Source organism: Etheostoma cragini, chromosome 1, assembly GCF_013103735.1.
Source record: "Etheostoma cragini isolate CJK2018 chromosome 1, CSU_Ecrag_1.0, whole genome shotgun sequence".
Classification (NCBI taxonomy): domain Eukaryota; kingdom Metazoa; phylum Chordata; class Actinopteri; order Perciformes; family Percidae; genus Etheostoma; species Etheostoma cragini.
The window spans coordinates 15,339,926-15,356,051 of record NC_048407.1 but is presented as its reverse complement, the minus strand read 5'-3'; the positions used below and the strand labels follow the sequence as shown (position 1 = coordinate 15,356,051).

The window sequence follows — 16,126 nt, the reverse complement described above, 5'->3', positions numbered from 1 at the left end:
GCAATATCAGGCATTATGAGACGGCCATTTCCTTTGATAGTCTTTTGTTACTTTCGTTAGGAATGTGGTAGAAATTCATCGTCTTTCAAATCACCGCGTTATCTGAAAGCATAGTGAGGGCATTTATTAAATGCTAAAGATTCCCATAAAGTAATTTCCATTATGATAAACCTGTAGTTCATTCAATTGGTTTCAAACGTTTTACTGCCATTTTGGGGTCAAATACTTTTTTTTTTACAGCTTAAATAAAAATAAACACGTTGTCTCTTACATTACAACAGGTAAGCTTTGAAAAATATAACTTAATAACCCACAGAATGATGATGACAAAATTACAATTACCTCAGGTATGGAACAAATTACCACCTGAAGACTTCATGCATCAAATCTCATTTTAGAATAGAAATCCTGACGTTACCCATCAAATGTTATTTCAGTTTGCCACTGACTGACACGTTTTGTGTTGATGGGATTAACTTAATTAACTTTATCAATATCACTGTCTGTTTCCTAGCCAAACAAATGGTTCTATGGATCTGGTGAAGATGCATCTCAATCTACTTCATTTCTTACTCAAAGCCAGACATATATGGAGCTTGATTTCACATGATTTAATGATACTCTTCATAATGTGCCAACACGCATTAACAGAAACAAAATTGATTTATGCAGGTTTTAGAAGGTCAATTTGATTGGTGCTTCATGCAGTTTGAGTGTTAAACCCCCAGTTACCGGTGATTAGTAAAGCAATGTAGATGTCATGTATTTTTACGCTGTTGTTGATCCACAGACAACACAATGAATAAAGTTTCTAACCATCATAACTAATAGTTTTGGATCAAACTGTTGAACTGAACTACTGTGAATACAACATCCAGTGCCCTTGTGGCTGAGGGGAAACAAAGCAGCAGTGAGACTAGATCCAAGAGCGTAAGAGACTGACATAAAAGACTCAGTCTCATGTACTGATTCGTCTTTATAGTATTTCACATTAAAACCTAACAATGCAATGTGCAAGTTAGGACAACATTAATACAATACCCATATGGAGGTGATTAGACCAGAACTGTAAAAGTGGTAACACTATGCATGCTTATTCAAATAGGGTGTGTTCTGTAGTTCAAGCAGTCAAATTCAGGTTAAAACCCGTTCAAGCCAAGACGATGACCGGTTCAGCACTGAACCCACAGATAAGCGCAGGCGCCTGTCTTTAATTTATTCTCTGTTTAAATGGATTAAAGGGTCGGGTGAATTAGCTGTTGTTTCTTACTTCGGTAAAAACTGTCTGTCTGACAGCGTGGTATAATTGCATCACAGGAATATATAGATGAAATCATCCGTTTCTCCCGTGTACTCTCCCACACGTACACAGCTTTCTTTGTGTTTCTCATCAACTCCGTAGCAGACTCTATGGCAATGGGTCTTATGTGCTTTTTGTTATCCCCACAGTCCTCAGCATGTCCTGCTTTCGTTTGGTGCCTGGGATCCCGATAGTTTGATGTGTCAAGTCTCACGTAAGATTACTGCTATTAGTTAACTGTTTCTTTGTGGGAGAGTCTCTTACTCTCTGGGCGACACAGTGAGTATGGACAGGCACTCCGCCTGGCAGACACACCACGTCAGGCTCACTGAAGGTGTTGTGGCACAGGTGGCATCCTTTCTTTTCAGAGACAAAGATTGGTTTCTTCCGGTCTTTCAACTGAGGAGAAAATACATGAAAGTAGAGTAACCGTGACTTAAAAGCAGTAATGAGCACAAAGATAAAACCCTGGTGCTCAAAAGACATGAAAATGGAATACTCAATGATATCATTGATTATTATGTCTTGAGGTTAAGACAATAAATGCTTACTTCTGAGAATGTGTTAAAACCAACAATATATGTTTTTAGATAACATACATCCCTCGCTCCCTAATTTGCTTCATATTTTTGAGAAATCTAGTTATATTTGCTAGATATAAAATAAATTTGGAATGATTCATGTAAAATAAATTCATAAATCTGATTTTAGAATGATGCAATCAGATCTGTAATTTCAAATTTCTGGTCAAATATTTCAACAATTCAGATGAACAAACCTACCAACAAATATTGTTTTTTTCTGCTCCCGTTCACCTAATTTGGGGACATGGTTGATCATTTTATATCTAAGTTCATGGCGGGAAAGAAAGCTCCAAAGCTTAAGTTCAATATTTTACAAAAAGTTTAAAAGTTGTTGACTTGTTGAATCCAGAGGGGCATTTTTGGATTTGTTGATTAAGGAATGTTTGGTCAACAAAATGTCAGAAAAGAAACATGCCCATTGAGATGTATTGAAAACCAATATATTTATCATAATTTATGACAACTAGAAGTATCACATCCCCTGATCTGAGGAGATGGAACTAGCAATTTTTTGAAAAAAATTAATAACCCTTACTCAATAATAATAAAAATAGTTGCAGATTCATTTCCTGTAAATCACTAGAGTATATTGATTAAACTACTAATCAATGAAGCTTTACTTCAGTTGTTCATTGTTTAATGGGTTTACAAAGTGCTCCATCTATTGGCAAAGTTTTGAGTGATATATAACCTTTAAAACAAGAACTCATCATTTTTAACATTATCGGGATTAGTGCCGTCAACCTTTGTGAAACTAATGTAGGTTTTATCCCTTTAAAAAACAAATCTGGTCAAAAAACAAAAATCATAATCTGAAAAAATATAATGGTTTCAAGTGTGTAAAACAACACATTAGACAAGTATAGCAGTTAGATGAAGATGTAAAGACTCACCCTGTCATGCAGCAGTTGAAGGTTTTCAGAGTGGGCTAGTCCCAGTGCAATCTGGGAGGTGCGGCAGGCATGCATACTGGCCCTGATGGCTCGGCCCAGAAAGGGCCGCAGCAGCTGCAGCGACCAGCCCTCAGGGAGCATGCGCAGGACACGGGCCGCATCAAACACCTCGCCGTGCCGATTTAGGAGGTCCACCGCCGCCATCTCCAGGTCTCCACCTCCCGCTGCACTCTGGGATTTTCTAGAAAAGTTTTGGTCTAGATACACCTCCAAGAGCAGGTGAAACAGCTGCTGTCGGTACGCAGGATCCCGACGAGAAGAGGCCCACGTACAGAAGGCCTCAGCAGATGGGAAGTCTCGCAGCTTGTGAACCAAGATATGCAGCGCTTTATCATGCTCCTCCAGTTTTCCATGTAGTGTTGCACGCTCTAGCAGCAGCTCCTCACTGTTCTCCATCTTACCTAAACAAAGCAGAAGGACATGAAACATTAAGGGTCAAACTCTGCATAATGACCTCTTTATGTGAGTTTGGACAATCAAACCTTGCTATCTAGGATTTTTCAGTCATTTTTTTAAATCCAGACCCAAAGTCTACATTGCATTTATGATACTAGAATCTGTCATACAAGGGGTGTTAAGTCTAAAGGCTGTTTTATGGTTGTACGATAGCTTCACGCAGAGCTTTTGGCGTAGCCTACGTAAGTGGCCTGATGTTAATACTTGTGCGCTGGTGTGTGTGTGTGTGTGTGTGTGTGTGTGTGTGTGTGTGTGTAATGGGTAAAAGAGCGAAGGAGAAGTGACAGCGTGATGGGGATTAGCTTTGGTGCGAGTATCGACTCTAGAGTGATAGTGAGAGTAACAAAGTGTCTCCCCTGTGTTTTCTGAGCACGGTGGGAAATATGGAGGAAAGGTTAACCCTCTACATGATTTCATGTTGTTTATGGAGAAGGAAAACCAGGAAATAATTCGGGGGCAGATTCTACACACAACCTTAAAACGGCCTTAAGATGACATCAATGGTACTAGAACAAGCTAAACATCATCTCAATGAAATCACTTTGACCCTCAAAGATCTGTTTAAAAGGCTGCAAGCATTCAAAGTTTGTACAAAAATAGATCCATAGATCAATCCATCTTAAAAATGTAGTGGCATTTTCAGACTTGTGACTCACCTAAAAGAAACTGTGCACGGTAAAGATTGGACTCCCTGAGCAGGGCTTGGAGCCTCTCTCTAGCTCTGGTGATCTTCTGCTCATCTGTTGGCGACTGCGACAGCAGTGACAAGACCCTCTCCAGGTACAACACGGCCAGGTGTGTGTGGAACTTCTCTTTCTGCATCCACAAACATGGAAGAAAACAAATCAGAATTCAATTAACCTTCCATGAGGAGGATTCCCGGAAAATATCCTGAAAAGATTGAAAAGTTCACGTGGAATCCATATGGCAATATTTAGATTTTAACTTGATTAATCAGCATTGCTCTAATTACCTTAATGTGAACGGTGAACTAAATCATAAAAGAACATAAAACAGAAAGACACCATACCAACAGGATCAGTCTTCACAACAATTAATGACACGTCCATGAGAAAGGCCGTTTTTCTCCATCTACTACACTGGAGCGTCTCAGTAACCAACAGATCAGATTGTGGTTGTACTGTGCTGCTTCTCAGTGTGAGTCAGTGTAACTGTTAGCAGGGCACTCCTGAAAAAGAGCAATGCTCTACTGTAAGTCAACTTATCTTGGTGATGTTTTTTGTTTTTTTCAACTAATGCAAACATCCTTTCTCTTAATTATGTTGCAGGACTCCTGGGAGGAGAAAGGCAGAAATTGAAGGTGTACATACTAAGGATGTGCATCTCTGGTCTGAGGGTGATGTGATCTGATACATTAAAGAAAGAAACTTAATGCCGCAAACACTGATGCGATACGATTCTTCCCCTATTACGATGCAGTGTGATTCAACACATGGAGATTCAACAGAATGCAATGCAAACAAATATCATGCTACGCAGTTTAATATGGTACAGAGAGTTTTATTTGATTTCTACGTTTTTTTTCTTAAGTTCTTCTGAAACAAACAAATTTTGTTGGTCAGCAGCCTGTACTGCCCTTTCATTAAAAGGTGTATTGACAGCATATTTAGTCCATGAAGAACAAATCTGATGATGCATTAATGACAGACATTCTGTTAATATATCCTATTCATTCAGAATTCTCTCTACTTTCTTTCTCAAATGGTAGCCTAATTTTGATGCAAGCCAATCTGAAACTCAACAAATAGTATTATGCACAGTTCTAATTGATGCATTCTCATTGGGAACTTTTATGTCCACGCACCAATGCAAATCGCAGTGAATCTTCCTATCCCTAGTGCATTTATTCTCCTAAAGGCAACCTAGTTTAAAAGGTCAGATTGTAGGGGGAAGTCTAGGTGCGGTGTTAACCACTGAAACCAGCTTCATAGTCTGTTGCAGTCAATGTAAACATATCCGCAATTCAGTGCTTTGGAGAACTGATACTGCAGGGAAATTCTACTAATGATTCCTGCTACCATGAAGGGAGGTACAGCAAGTGTTTGGATCAGCTACCACACAACATCTCTGGGGGCTAGCACAGATTGTGTGTGTTTCTCAGGGACACTTCCAACAGAGCCAACCACTTGTTGAACAAGACCTGAACCAGGGTCCTCCAGTTCTCTAGCCACAAAGCCACAGCTGACTATTTTATCGTACCTTTGTCCTTCTCTCCAGCACCAGGTGTTCCAGGTAGAGAAGCAGCGCATGGCTGTGCTTCTCCAGATAAGTGATGACATCATCAGGGTTCAGTTCTGACAGGTCCTTTCTGGCAGGCCTTTTAGTAAAAATGTGGACACCTATCTATGAACAAAAAAGAAAGGCTAGGTTACCACTCTAGCAGTTTTGCATTAAAGATACATGGGCAGTAGAGAATTGTTACTTGTGTTTAACTTTATATACTAAGTATGCCTATGTGCTGTGATACATGTTTTATTTAAAAAAAAAAAATTTGCAGGGTTTTTTTCTGTTACTCGGTGGGCAGTGATTTAATTAATTAGTGATTTTAAATGAAAGAAAAGGTCATTAGAGGTTATTTAAAGTCCTGGTAACCTACAGTGGGATCCTTCTGCAAGGCCCAGTCTGCATACTTCCAGACGAGGTCCAGGTTGGAGCAGGAGTAGAGAAAGTCCACAATGTACTCATAGAGGTCAGATCTTGTGGAGTCTTGCAGATCCCCATCTACCACGCGAATCCACAACTGTCAGAAAAAATAGAGGCAACACGTAAAGTTCCTAAACATTCCGTTGGTGCGGATTCTTCTGTGAAAAATAACTCATTTTAAGCATACCTGAAGTGCTGCTGAATCCTGACCATTATAATGATAGAGCAGCCCAAGTGCAAAATATCTAGAAGGGGGAAAAAGACTGAATGAAGTAAAGCCTCTGCCTCGAGAATCCGTTTTTGTACAAAGTAATCAAATTGGCTTGACTAAACCAGACAGTACCAAAGCTTTACCAAGGTGATCATTAATAATGAGAATGTACCAATACAGCCCCATCTCAATCATCTCAGTTGCAAATATATACTGATTCCCAGCGTCTGCAACGTTTTCTGAGTTTCAACATGATATGACACATTTCCTAATCGCTCTTTACAAGCAGTGCAGGTAACTTTTAAGAGAATGAAAAGAATATTTGGATACTGTTTCAGATTTATTCTATTAATGCGTCCATTCCAATAATTGCACTTTTACGTTTATGTAAAGGCTCTTGAAACTATAAAATGTCTGCATATAAAAATGCATATTAGGTTATTCTTAAAGAGGTGCGACTCCAAACCAAAAACGACGATGTACACACTTGTGATATTTCTCCAGCCATGGAAGGCTGTCTGCTAGTTGGCAGGCATTGTCTGACGCCAGCAGATCTAGAAGGCTGTCATGATCCTGTTCAGCATACAGCTTTAACAGAGCAGTGTCCAAGTCCTCTTTACAGCCATTGGCCACCTCTGTGCTTCGTACCTGCGTGTGGAGGAAGAAACACATTATATTATACATGTTAGCATCCCAAGGACTTCTGACAGGTGAACTCACTGCAAAATTATGTGTAAATAAATGTAGTTTTTACTCCATTTACCTCTCCTAAATAACTGATAAGGAATTGCTTGCATCGCAGCACTTTTTCCTGGTCGCCCTGTGCCAGGTGGTTGAGATCTGCGAACTCGTGAAGAGGAGGGTGGCAGCGTGTGAATGAAGAGGAAGCTGGCAGCAGCAGTGGGTAGAGAGATATCAGCTCCCGCACATCCAGCTGGCCCTTCCTAAAAAAAGTTTTGTTGTAAATGCTAATGAGTGAAGCAATCAAAACCTAAAAGCCGGATATTAGAGGAACTAGAAAGCAGCCATAAAACATACACAATATATTATTCATAGCGGCACAATCTTTGTCATATCATTTTTACAATAGAAAATGTTTTTTCAACGTGCATTGATATGGCATAAAAGTATACATTGATAGAACATTAACAATTAGAATTTATAATGGCATTTATAATATTATACATTTGTAAAGTAATTACATAGATTAGTGACATCACAGAATGAACAGTTGGGTTTGGGGTAACAACTTTGGTCGACTAACCAAAATTGGTTGTTTAGTGAAATACAGGTTTCTTTAAGTCTTAGGAAACTTCATGTGATCTACAAAAGTTCTTTTTGCCAAGGAGCTTAAGTCATAATAAATTAATTTAACAGGCTATGAAAAGTCAGACTGATTGAAAAAACATGAATCGGGTGACGTGATTGCTCTTTAAGGTGTAACAATTTCTTCACAGTACAGTAACTTAACTTAAGTTTTTAGAATGTGTGGTCATTGTACTGCTCAAAATGTACTGCTGTGTGAGGGTAGTAATGTTAGTTAAACAGCAAAAATACACACTCTACTGCTATATTTATCACTAAAATACTAAATATTTATGTATGTGGTAACATGAGGCATTTCTTTTAGGAAAACCTTAGGCCTGAATGGTACTTGCTGGACTCAAGCCACGGATAGTTTAATCCCGTGACAAAACAAAGCGGTTTAACAAACAAACTAACACCGACTCGGACTCTTACCTGAAGTGTTCTTTTGCTTCTAAAAACTGAAGCTGGCCAAACTGAATGAAACCTGCTTGCTGGAGAATTCTTTTGTGCAAAATCTGTACATGCAGAAAGTGAGAAAATTGCGTTTTTTTTGGTTAGCGATATACTGACAATTATTTAATAGTTTGCATCAAAGATCTCAGCCCAGACAAAGTAACCATAGTATCATAAAATATTAGTGATACAACTATCATTTCCTGGTTGATTAATCAGACGTATCGTTATCTTTTTGATATATTTCAGGCATAAAGTTTGTTTGTTACCTGGAACTTGTCTTTGGGAATATTTTGCTGTGCTCCCTCTGTGAGGAGGATTGCCTCCTCCACTCTGTGACTGGCCAGTAAGTCCTGGATCTGTCTCTCCAGCGGCAGCGGTACCAGGACATACACTGCCTTAGTGGAAGCCAGAACGACCCTTCCTAAAACACACAACACTCACAGGTCAGAACATCAACACTCTCAAACAGTCGGCTGTTCGAGAGACGGCTTCATGTGTGTTGAAGAGAAAGATTCTCTGTAATAGGAAAAGGTTGCTAGCGCTACACGTCCCATTAAGAATCCAGACCCCAGACATTAGATGTTGGAAGTAGAGGTGAGGCAGCACCACTATTGGCAGCTTCCCTTTATCCCTTTTTTTGTTTTTAAGAAACGCTGCTTACATTTGGTTTTGTCATTCATATTTCCTTACAACATAAATATATGCTTTTATAGCCTAGGGATGAGATGGTCAGAAATGATAGGCCTGTCTCCTATCTTTCCTTAAGTGTTGGCTGCCAGTCAAACAGCAACTACCCATTTATGTCCAGCTGATTACTTGATATTCATTTTTGATTCTGATGAAATAGTTTAAAATTGCATTTAAAAAAGCATCTGAAAGCACTACATTGTCTATATACGTCACACACGTTTATAGGTTTAATGAATAACTGAACTAGCCTGTCTTTATTTACATCTTTTTACTGCAGAGCCATCTCTAAGATACATTACAAACACACACACTGAAAGAGGAAATGTTAAATGTCAAAGTAAAAGGCCTATATCAATTGAGGAATGTATAATGAAACACTTTTGCAGCCTATGTTTTGCCATTGACCAATTACTCAAACTAATGTCAGATGCCCCCAATCATGACTTAAAAATAAATTATAATGTGCATATGTTTCTAGTTAAACAATACAGTAATCATCATTGTGGCATGTCCTAATAGACCTTACATTGAAGGTGTCAAATAAAGAAATAAATAAGGTCTGATGACTCTTATTTACAAAAGTTCTAATCAGTTAGGAATAGGCATGGTTTTTAATAGCTATAATGTGTTGACTAAAACGCATAAGAAGCCTAATTCTCCTTTACAATAGGTGTTTATATCAGGGGGAAAAACCCATGAAAACATGCAATAATTGAGATCAGTGTATTTGGAATTGTGGCATTTAAAATGTGCCAGAGGCCAACAAATTTGGGCTTTTATGGCCAAAACTTTTCTCCGGACGAGGTATGCCCCCAGACCTCCTGGAAAATAGTTCCAACGTCCCTGCCCCAGTGTACAGCTCAACCTGGCTTTGAGACTCTCTGGTTTCTCAGTCTAGCAAACCAAAGCTAAGTCTCTTTCCGTCCCTGGACCATTTATTAACAGAGGCCTGTTTTCCAATCCCATTGTTCACAGATCTGCATTCAATAGGGACGCGCTTGACAGTTGAAGAAACTTGATTTATATCTATTTTGTGCAATCTATATGGGAACTCTGCCGTTTGACAAAGGTCAAGTCAAGTTCTGTTTATAGTTCTTGTGGAGTACTACTTCAATTTTATTTCTATGACTACTCCATATGTGAAAGAAAACCTTTAGTGGCTTCAGAGGGAGAAGCACAAAGTATGACACACTGCAACAGTCTATTGGGAGTTCTACAATGTTATAGGATTGCAATGCTATATCCGTGTTGTATTCTCAGAAAACTGGATATAAAAAACCTGTAATAAATGGTTGATACATGTTAATGAGTACACCTGCAGGAAGCAGGACACCTGGTGGGCTGTAATGCATAGTGGACATAATGTTACCAACAGGAAAAACTTATACATATATCAGTTCTTCACCTTCTTCTGAATAATGGCAAAAATAGGGGAATGACTTCTTCTGATTCTTATCAGAAATAGCTGGTTTCATTAAACAACAAAGGTTGAAAATCATCGAGAAACTAATATGTGAGGATACCTTCAAAGTCTTGCAGAATGTGTCCATCCCTGAATGAAAGGGTCTGTTTTAGCTGTTGGTCCAACATGCTGTGGATGGTGATGAAGCTTTCATCCAAAGCCACCACGTATGGAAAACACACAGCAGCACCAATCACGTTCTCTGACCAGTGGACTGGAGCCCGCTGAGATACCCCTTCTGCATTGGCAAACATTCCTGGAGGGGCATGAGGAGAGATAAGTTCAAAAGATAAACAGGGATATGTCATGTTAACACTCTCCCAGTTCAATAAATATTCATAGCTTCTCAAAAACACAACAGCGGATGCACAAAGGCTGTAAAAACTGTTGGGTTATCCCGTTTTGACAATACGTGGTACATATTGTACGTTAATCTAAAAGAAAAAAAATTAACAAGTAATAACAAAAAAAACTAACTTTTAGATTATTATTTTTTTAAACCTTTTTAAATACCCCATAGAATGCAATTTAACATGTATTTAATAAGTCGAATGATGAGAACCTGTACTGACAATAAGCCCTACATTTCTTATACAAGTACATGAAGTTATGGACATTTACATTTTTTGTCAGTACTTTTCTGCTGTAAAAAAACAATAATTCTTAGTTATATGATTAATTCATAAACGTGACCTGGGTGCAAATAAATGGCAGAAAATGGATGGATTAACCAATGAAGTATTAGCCTGATTAGTTTATTTAATTTACAGACATACCAGGAAAAAGTATTCAGCTTTGTAAACTAAATTACTAAGGCATTTTTTTGGAGGGGACTCAAATTCAATGCGTTTAAACAGCTGCAGACCCTGTTTTTGCTCTGACCTACCCAGACCACCAGGTGCTGCTAAGAGGAACTCCTCTCTGCCGATCCTCTTCACAATGGGTCTCCTCTCTTCCCTGTTGTAAGGAAAGAGGTCTTGGGAGGCTCCTGTGTTGTAGTTCAGAATCATGTACTGTGTAGCCAGGGCCAGGCACAAAAAGTACCCGTCAACACTGACAGCACAGGGCTGCTCAGGAGTGGTCACCTCTTTGACCAGCTGCACTCTGTCCTCGTACACCATGTAAATCTGCACTGTCCGCCGCTTGGAGGAGAGCACGGCCATTTCCACACAGAACGGATCACCGTTCACTGGGTTCTCATTAATGCAGAACGCTGTCACACCTCTGATCTTGGCTCCGCCTCCTGCCGCCGAGGGCACGGTCTCCAGTGTCCCCATTTCAACCAGGAAGACAATTCCATCACAAAGCACTATCAAACGCTCCAAAGCAGAGGCAGCACGCAGCTCAGCAACTGGTTTCTTGAGGCCCAGATATTTGTGTAGCAGCTTCTGAGCCGAGTAACTCAATTTTCCTTTGGAGGAAGTGACCTCATCCAGCAGGAAGTGGTGGATGAAGCAGTCATTGGTACCCATGTACAAGTGCTTTCCACAGCATTCAATACACTCTATGTTGATGCGAGCCTTGTCGCCCATGAGGAGCTCTCGCTCCACAGCGGGGACAAGCTCAAAAGCCTTCACACTCATCTCAGCCAAGGCATCTACACTAGACAACACACAACAGACAGGCATCAACAAAATCAAAAATCAAATTGAGTGTATACTGCATAACATTTTCATGATCCATTATTAAATCACTGGCAATAAACTAAATATCATAAATAGGATATACTGAGGCATTGGGTGCCCATTAACAAAAAAATTCTGGATAATTTTAGGCAGTAAAGACTTTTGCTCATTTCTAATAACACCCATGAGCCTTTTATAACCTCAGCATGGCTGTAAAATGATGACTGTAGATGCCATTACAAGTTTACAAATTAGACATGTCACTTAGCTCAGGGTTTGTTAAGGACTTACCATCAACATATTAAAGTGTTGTTTGTTTAATAAGTTTATATTTGACACCGATATATACTGTATTGTGCTTTGCTTGCTCTTGGTTTCGTTATTTGTTGCCCTGCTAGAGTCGGGTACTGTACTGGGCATCATGGGGTGTGTGACACTTGAATAAAGATACCACTAATGGTCTAGCCACCATGGTCATACATATAATTGAGTACTGGTGTGTTTTTCATTCCTTAGCCATGAATGTTAAAGTGTCCTTCAATGTCTATCCTGTTATGGTAACTTAACTCCTTCCCTATTTGGCTAATAGCTTATTCACATCCTTACCAATTTATCCTGTGTTATGTCTTGAAGGTAAATTAATCTTCTTTACTAAACAGTATTCACTTTAAGTATAGTGACGGTTTATTATCAACAGGTTTGGAAAACATTAGCGTTAGCTAGCATACGCTCGCGTAACGTTAACGTTGCTAAAGTGGTGACAGCTAACCAGCTAACGACGTTTACGCCAGCTAACATGGCAAACCCACAGAGGCTAATGGCGTAGCAAAACCAAGTTAACTGGTAACACTAGCCGTCTGGCGGTAGAATATTTATTTCGCATGCTAATGTATATTAAGCATGTGAGGAGGTCATGGTCATAACGTTGTATAAATTGATTATACTAGCTAAGCAGCTTCTTCATCAACTAGCTAGGCTAACATTAGCCTAGACACCAGTGATACCAATGCTAACAAGCTAAATAACGCTGAGCTAGCTTTCTAACTTAGGGCTTATTTATATTGTGTCTCTGTCCGAAGAAAACCAACCTAGGTTTCAACCGGTCTCCCCTCCCTTGAGATGATGCTCTGCCTACTAGCTAACTCCCTCCTTGAGCTGTTGGCGTTAGCATAGCTGGACGTTAACGTTAACGCTACCTACCTAGTTACCGCTGCAGAGAGCGCTGAGGACGGCAGGCCACCGGATCACCACAAACAGGCGAACTACTCCAACAACAGCCGCCACGACATACAGTGAGACATTAAGATAGCCATTGTGCTAGGGTTGACACCGCACAAAAAAATACGGCTTCAAGGAGCGTTAGATCTTCCTCGTCCAGTATAACACGCCGCCCATTTGCGCTGCGCTCCTGCTGGTGGCAGGCATGGTTGCAGGCAAGTGACACGAGGGTGCGTTCAATACCATCAAGCAAAATTGTACGATTTCTCATTAGATTTTGAAATAAACATCTTCCTCAAGGTTTAGTGCAAATTATCATTGGTTTATTCACACATGGGGTGGCAGTGGCTTAGTTCGTGGACCATACCAAGTATGAGTGTTGACTGGTAGCTGGAAACTTGCCAGTTTGCATCCTGGGCACCTAAGCAAGGCACCAAAACACAAAACTGCTCTAGGGGTTGACCCTATGCTCTGACCCCTTTAAAAGGGAATACATCTGGTGTTGTATCTAGAAGGGATACTGTTTGTGAATAAATACGTTTCAACACCCTCCTGTGAATTTGGCCTGTGTAATTGCCTTGTGTTCTTTCCTTTTTTCTTTCTTCAGATGTAAGGGAGTGCTGAGATGAGGTCATACAGGAGCATTTCCACATCATCTCATAATAGATTTTTTTCACTGAAGACAAGAAGACAAGTCATAGCTGGAAAAGCACAAGTGTAGGCTATTCAACAGCATCATGAATGGTTTCCCTCCACTTAGTGGGTGTCCTGGTATTGTGCTATGACGGGCTCATTAAATTAAAAAACAGCTCACTGGGACACTTAATGGAACAGAGCATTCATTAATCCTTCTGATTTCACCTTTGCTTTTCCTGCTTTGACAAGTCAAAATGTCTGTTTTTTGTATTTTACAATGCTGTTACTATATAGTGCTTACTGTGACTAAGGTTTGTCGGTTTAGCCTAAATGAGAAATAAAATACAGAACCAACAAACATCAGTAGGCTTTTGTTTGAAGGTTTTGAGAAGTTCCAAATATCAGTCAATCAATCAATCAATCAATCAATCAATCAATCAATCAATCAATCAATCAATCAATCAATCAATCAATCAATCAACCAACATGTATTTATACAGTCATTTACAGCAACCAGCATGTCTTTGATGCTTTACATCAACAAGAATAAAACATCCAACAGTACAAAAAAATCTGAGAGGAATAAATCATTCAGTCAAATCAGAATCAGAAAGGGCTTTATTGCCAAGTACGTTTTTTTATACATAGGCTACAAGGAATTTGTCATGGTGTGGTTGGTGCGTGCACATTCTCTAAATATAAGTAAATAAGAAAATGGTTAAATAAGAAGAATCAAGAGATACACACAGTATGTATTACTAAAGATTAAAAAAAAACCTATGTAAAATAAAAAGTTATATTTTAAACAGTAGTAAAAAGAAAGAGCCAGAGGTGTAGTGTGGAGAGAGTCAGGTTGGTTTCCGGGGTTTGTTGAGACGGCTAGTGGCGGAGGGGGAAACACTGTTTATGTGGCGTGTGGTTGTAGCATATCGGATGATCGTCAGGAAAGATCATCAGATATGCTCTTCGTGGAGAAGTTCTACCAGACCAGGTTTCAAGGTGCATCAGGTAGGAACACACTTGCTGTTCTGCCTCCATCAGTCTGATCGTCTGTGCTGCTGCATCCAGACCAAGACCTGCACAATCAAAGCTTCTACACACAAACTGTGCATTTGCGCAACAAGTCAGTTGCACACATCAATACAGGCTGTTCCCAGTTGAAAGCCTTGAATTTCACTATTTACTTTATCATCATTGGGCCCTTGTACTCTTACCTACATCTCCTTTCACCTAATAATGTAGAAAGAAGGCCTAAGCATGTTGGTGGACTTGTTCCATAAATACATGCAAGTCTAAAGTTTAATACACTTTAAGCTTTCAACGCCTGGGAAAAAAATAATGTCTCTAGAAATTAGAATTGATAAGAAATAGTGTGTAGCTACTGTAGTCAAGTCCTTAAAACCTCTAATGTATTGGTAGTGTGTGAGTGCCCCCTAGTGGAGATATTGCATTATGTTTGGATTGTGCTCTTCAAATCAACTGGATTGGTTCTATTACTATTAATTAAGATAGGGGGAAACACCAACGTTATTTAATGTAGTTACAATACAGCAATCTCAATCAAAACTAGCACATTCATTTTGCGAGATGAAAGTCTGTGGTTTTCACTTTTGGAGGTTAGTACTTGTCTTACCAAGAGCGAGGTAGTACAATGTCAGTGGTTGTTAGTTAATTGTGTCTGCAGCAAACCTTTCACAATTAATAATCTATTCAATGAAAACACAATACAGTGTATCTGCCTACAATTTCTGTTTACCGATGGCTGTGGCCTACTAATAGAAAAACAGACTGTAGAAAAAGAGAAATACCTCTCCCAAATCCATCGAGCTTTGCTTATACTTGTGCTTGGTTGGATTCGGTCTGTCTGTGTTCTTTACTGACTGGGTGATAACAGTCCAAATGTATTGGCTTTGGAAAAGACATGGTGGAGCTCGTAATCATTTAACACTACGCGTCATCTGACACGTCAGGCCTACTACTGATCCCTGTAAAAAGCGCCGTTACATGAGCATTCTATGGTGCTTTATACGACGTTTTTCCATTAGACAACGTAAAACAGCGGCGTTCTGCCCGCTCAAAACGGGAAAGAGTATAGCATAATATGTGACCATTTCGGCGTTCTATAATGTGGCGTTTAAGAGACGTGGGGTGGTGTTTAGTGTCACATGGCGCCAAAAACGGCGTTCAAAACGCCTCGAAATTGTGACGAATTGTGACCCTTGTGGCTTTCCACAGCCAATCGCCTTCTCAGCAGACCGCATGAAATCAGACGCATTATGCACATTTGCTAGTTTTCTTTTGTCACTAAAATTTGGAAGCCAATATTGTACGTTGGACTCAACTACATTTATTTTACGTTAGTTACTAGTTACTTTGTAGATTCAATTAATATCAATACATTCTGATGTACACATCATTATAATCCAGGGATATAATATATATTATTCTGAAAGGGGCCATTGTGTAAAATGAGTACTTTTGTTGGTACTTTAGGTACTTTTTGATGCTAATACTTCTTTACTTTTACTTAAGTTCGATTGTGAATGCAGCACTTTCACTTGTA

The 16,126-nt window shown here is 39.5% G+C and overlaps 1 protein-coding gene across 4 annotated transcripts; it reads right to left on the bottom strand.

Moving 5' to 3' along the window:
- Positions 1-561: 561 nt before the first annotated feature.
- Positions 562-13,137, bottom strand: tgfbrap1 (transforming growth factor, beta receptor associated protein 1). Of its 4 annotated transcripts, none has more exons than XM_034873076.1 (13): positions 12,918-13,137; positions 10,971-11,685; positions 10,146-10,340; positions 8,199-8,353; positions 7,909-7,991; positions 6,932-7,112; positions 6,656-6,816; positions 6,145-6,202; positions 5,911-6,054; positions 5,514-5,657; positions 3,950-4,109; positions 2,778-3,238; positions 562-1,699 (listed from the first exon to the last, which is right to left on the bottom strand). In XM_034873076.1, the coding sequence occupies exons 2-13, from the start codon at positions 11,665-11,667 to the stop codon at positions 1,511-1,513; spliced, it is 2,628 nt and encodes an 875-aa protein (XP_034728967.1). In that variant the 5' UTR covers positions 11,668-11,685; positions 12,918-13,137; the 3' UTR covers positions 562-1,510. The 4 variants fall into 4 exon arrangements, with proteins under 4 accessions (XP_034728967.1, XP_034728976.1, XP_034728957.1 ...); XM_034873085.1 differs by having other exon boundaries at positions 10,971-11,686; positions 12,798-13,125; XM_034873066.1 differs by having other exon boundaries at positions 10,971-11,690; positions 12,918-13,125.
- Between the last annotated feature and the right edge of the window lie 2,989 nt (positions 13,138-16,126).

Bases quoted from the DNA above. Each gene is read 5' to 3' on its own strand.
- tgfbrap1 (XM_034873076.1), bottom strand. From the start codon at position 11,667: ATGAGTGTGAAGGCTTTTGAGCTTGTCCCCGCTGTGGAGCGAGAGCTC. The intron at 8,354-10,145 runs GTATCCTCACAT...TGTGTGTTTTAG, and splicing joins CATTCTGCAAGACTTTGAAG to GAAGGGTCGTTCTGGCTTCC. The intron at 7,992-8,198 runs GTAACAAACAAA...CTGCATGTACAG, and splicing joins TTCCCAAAGACAAGTTCCAG to ATTTTGCACAAAAGAATTCT.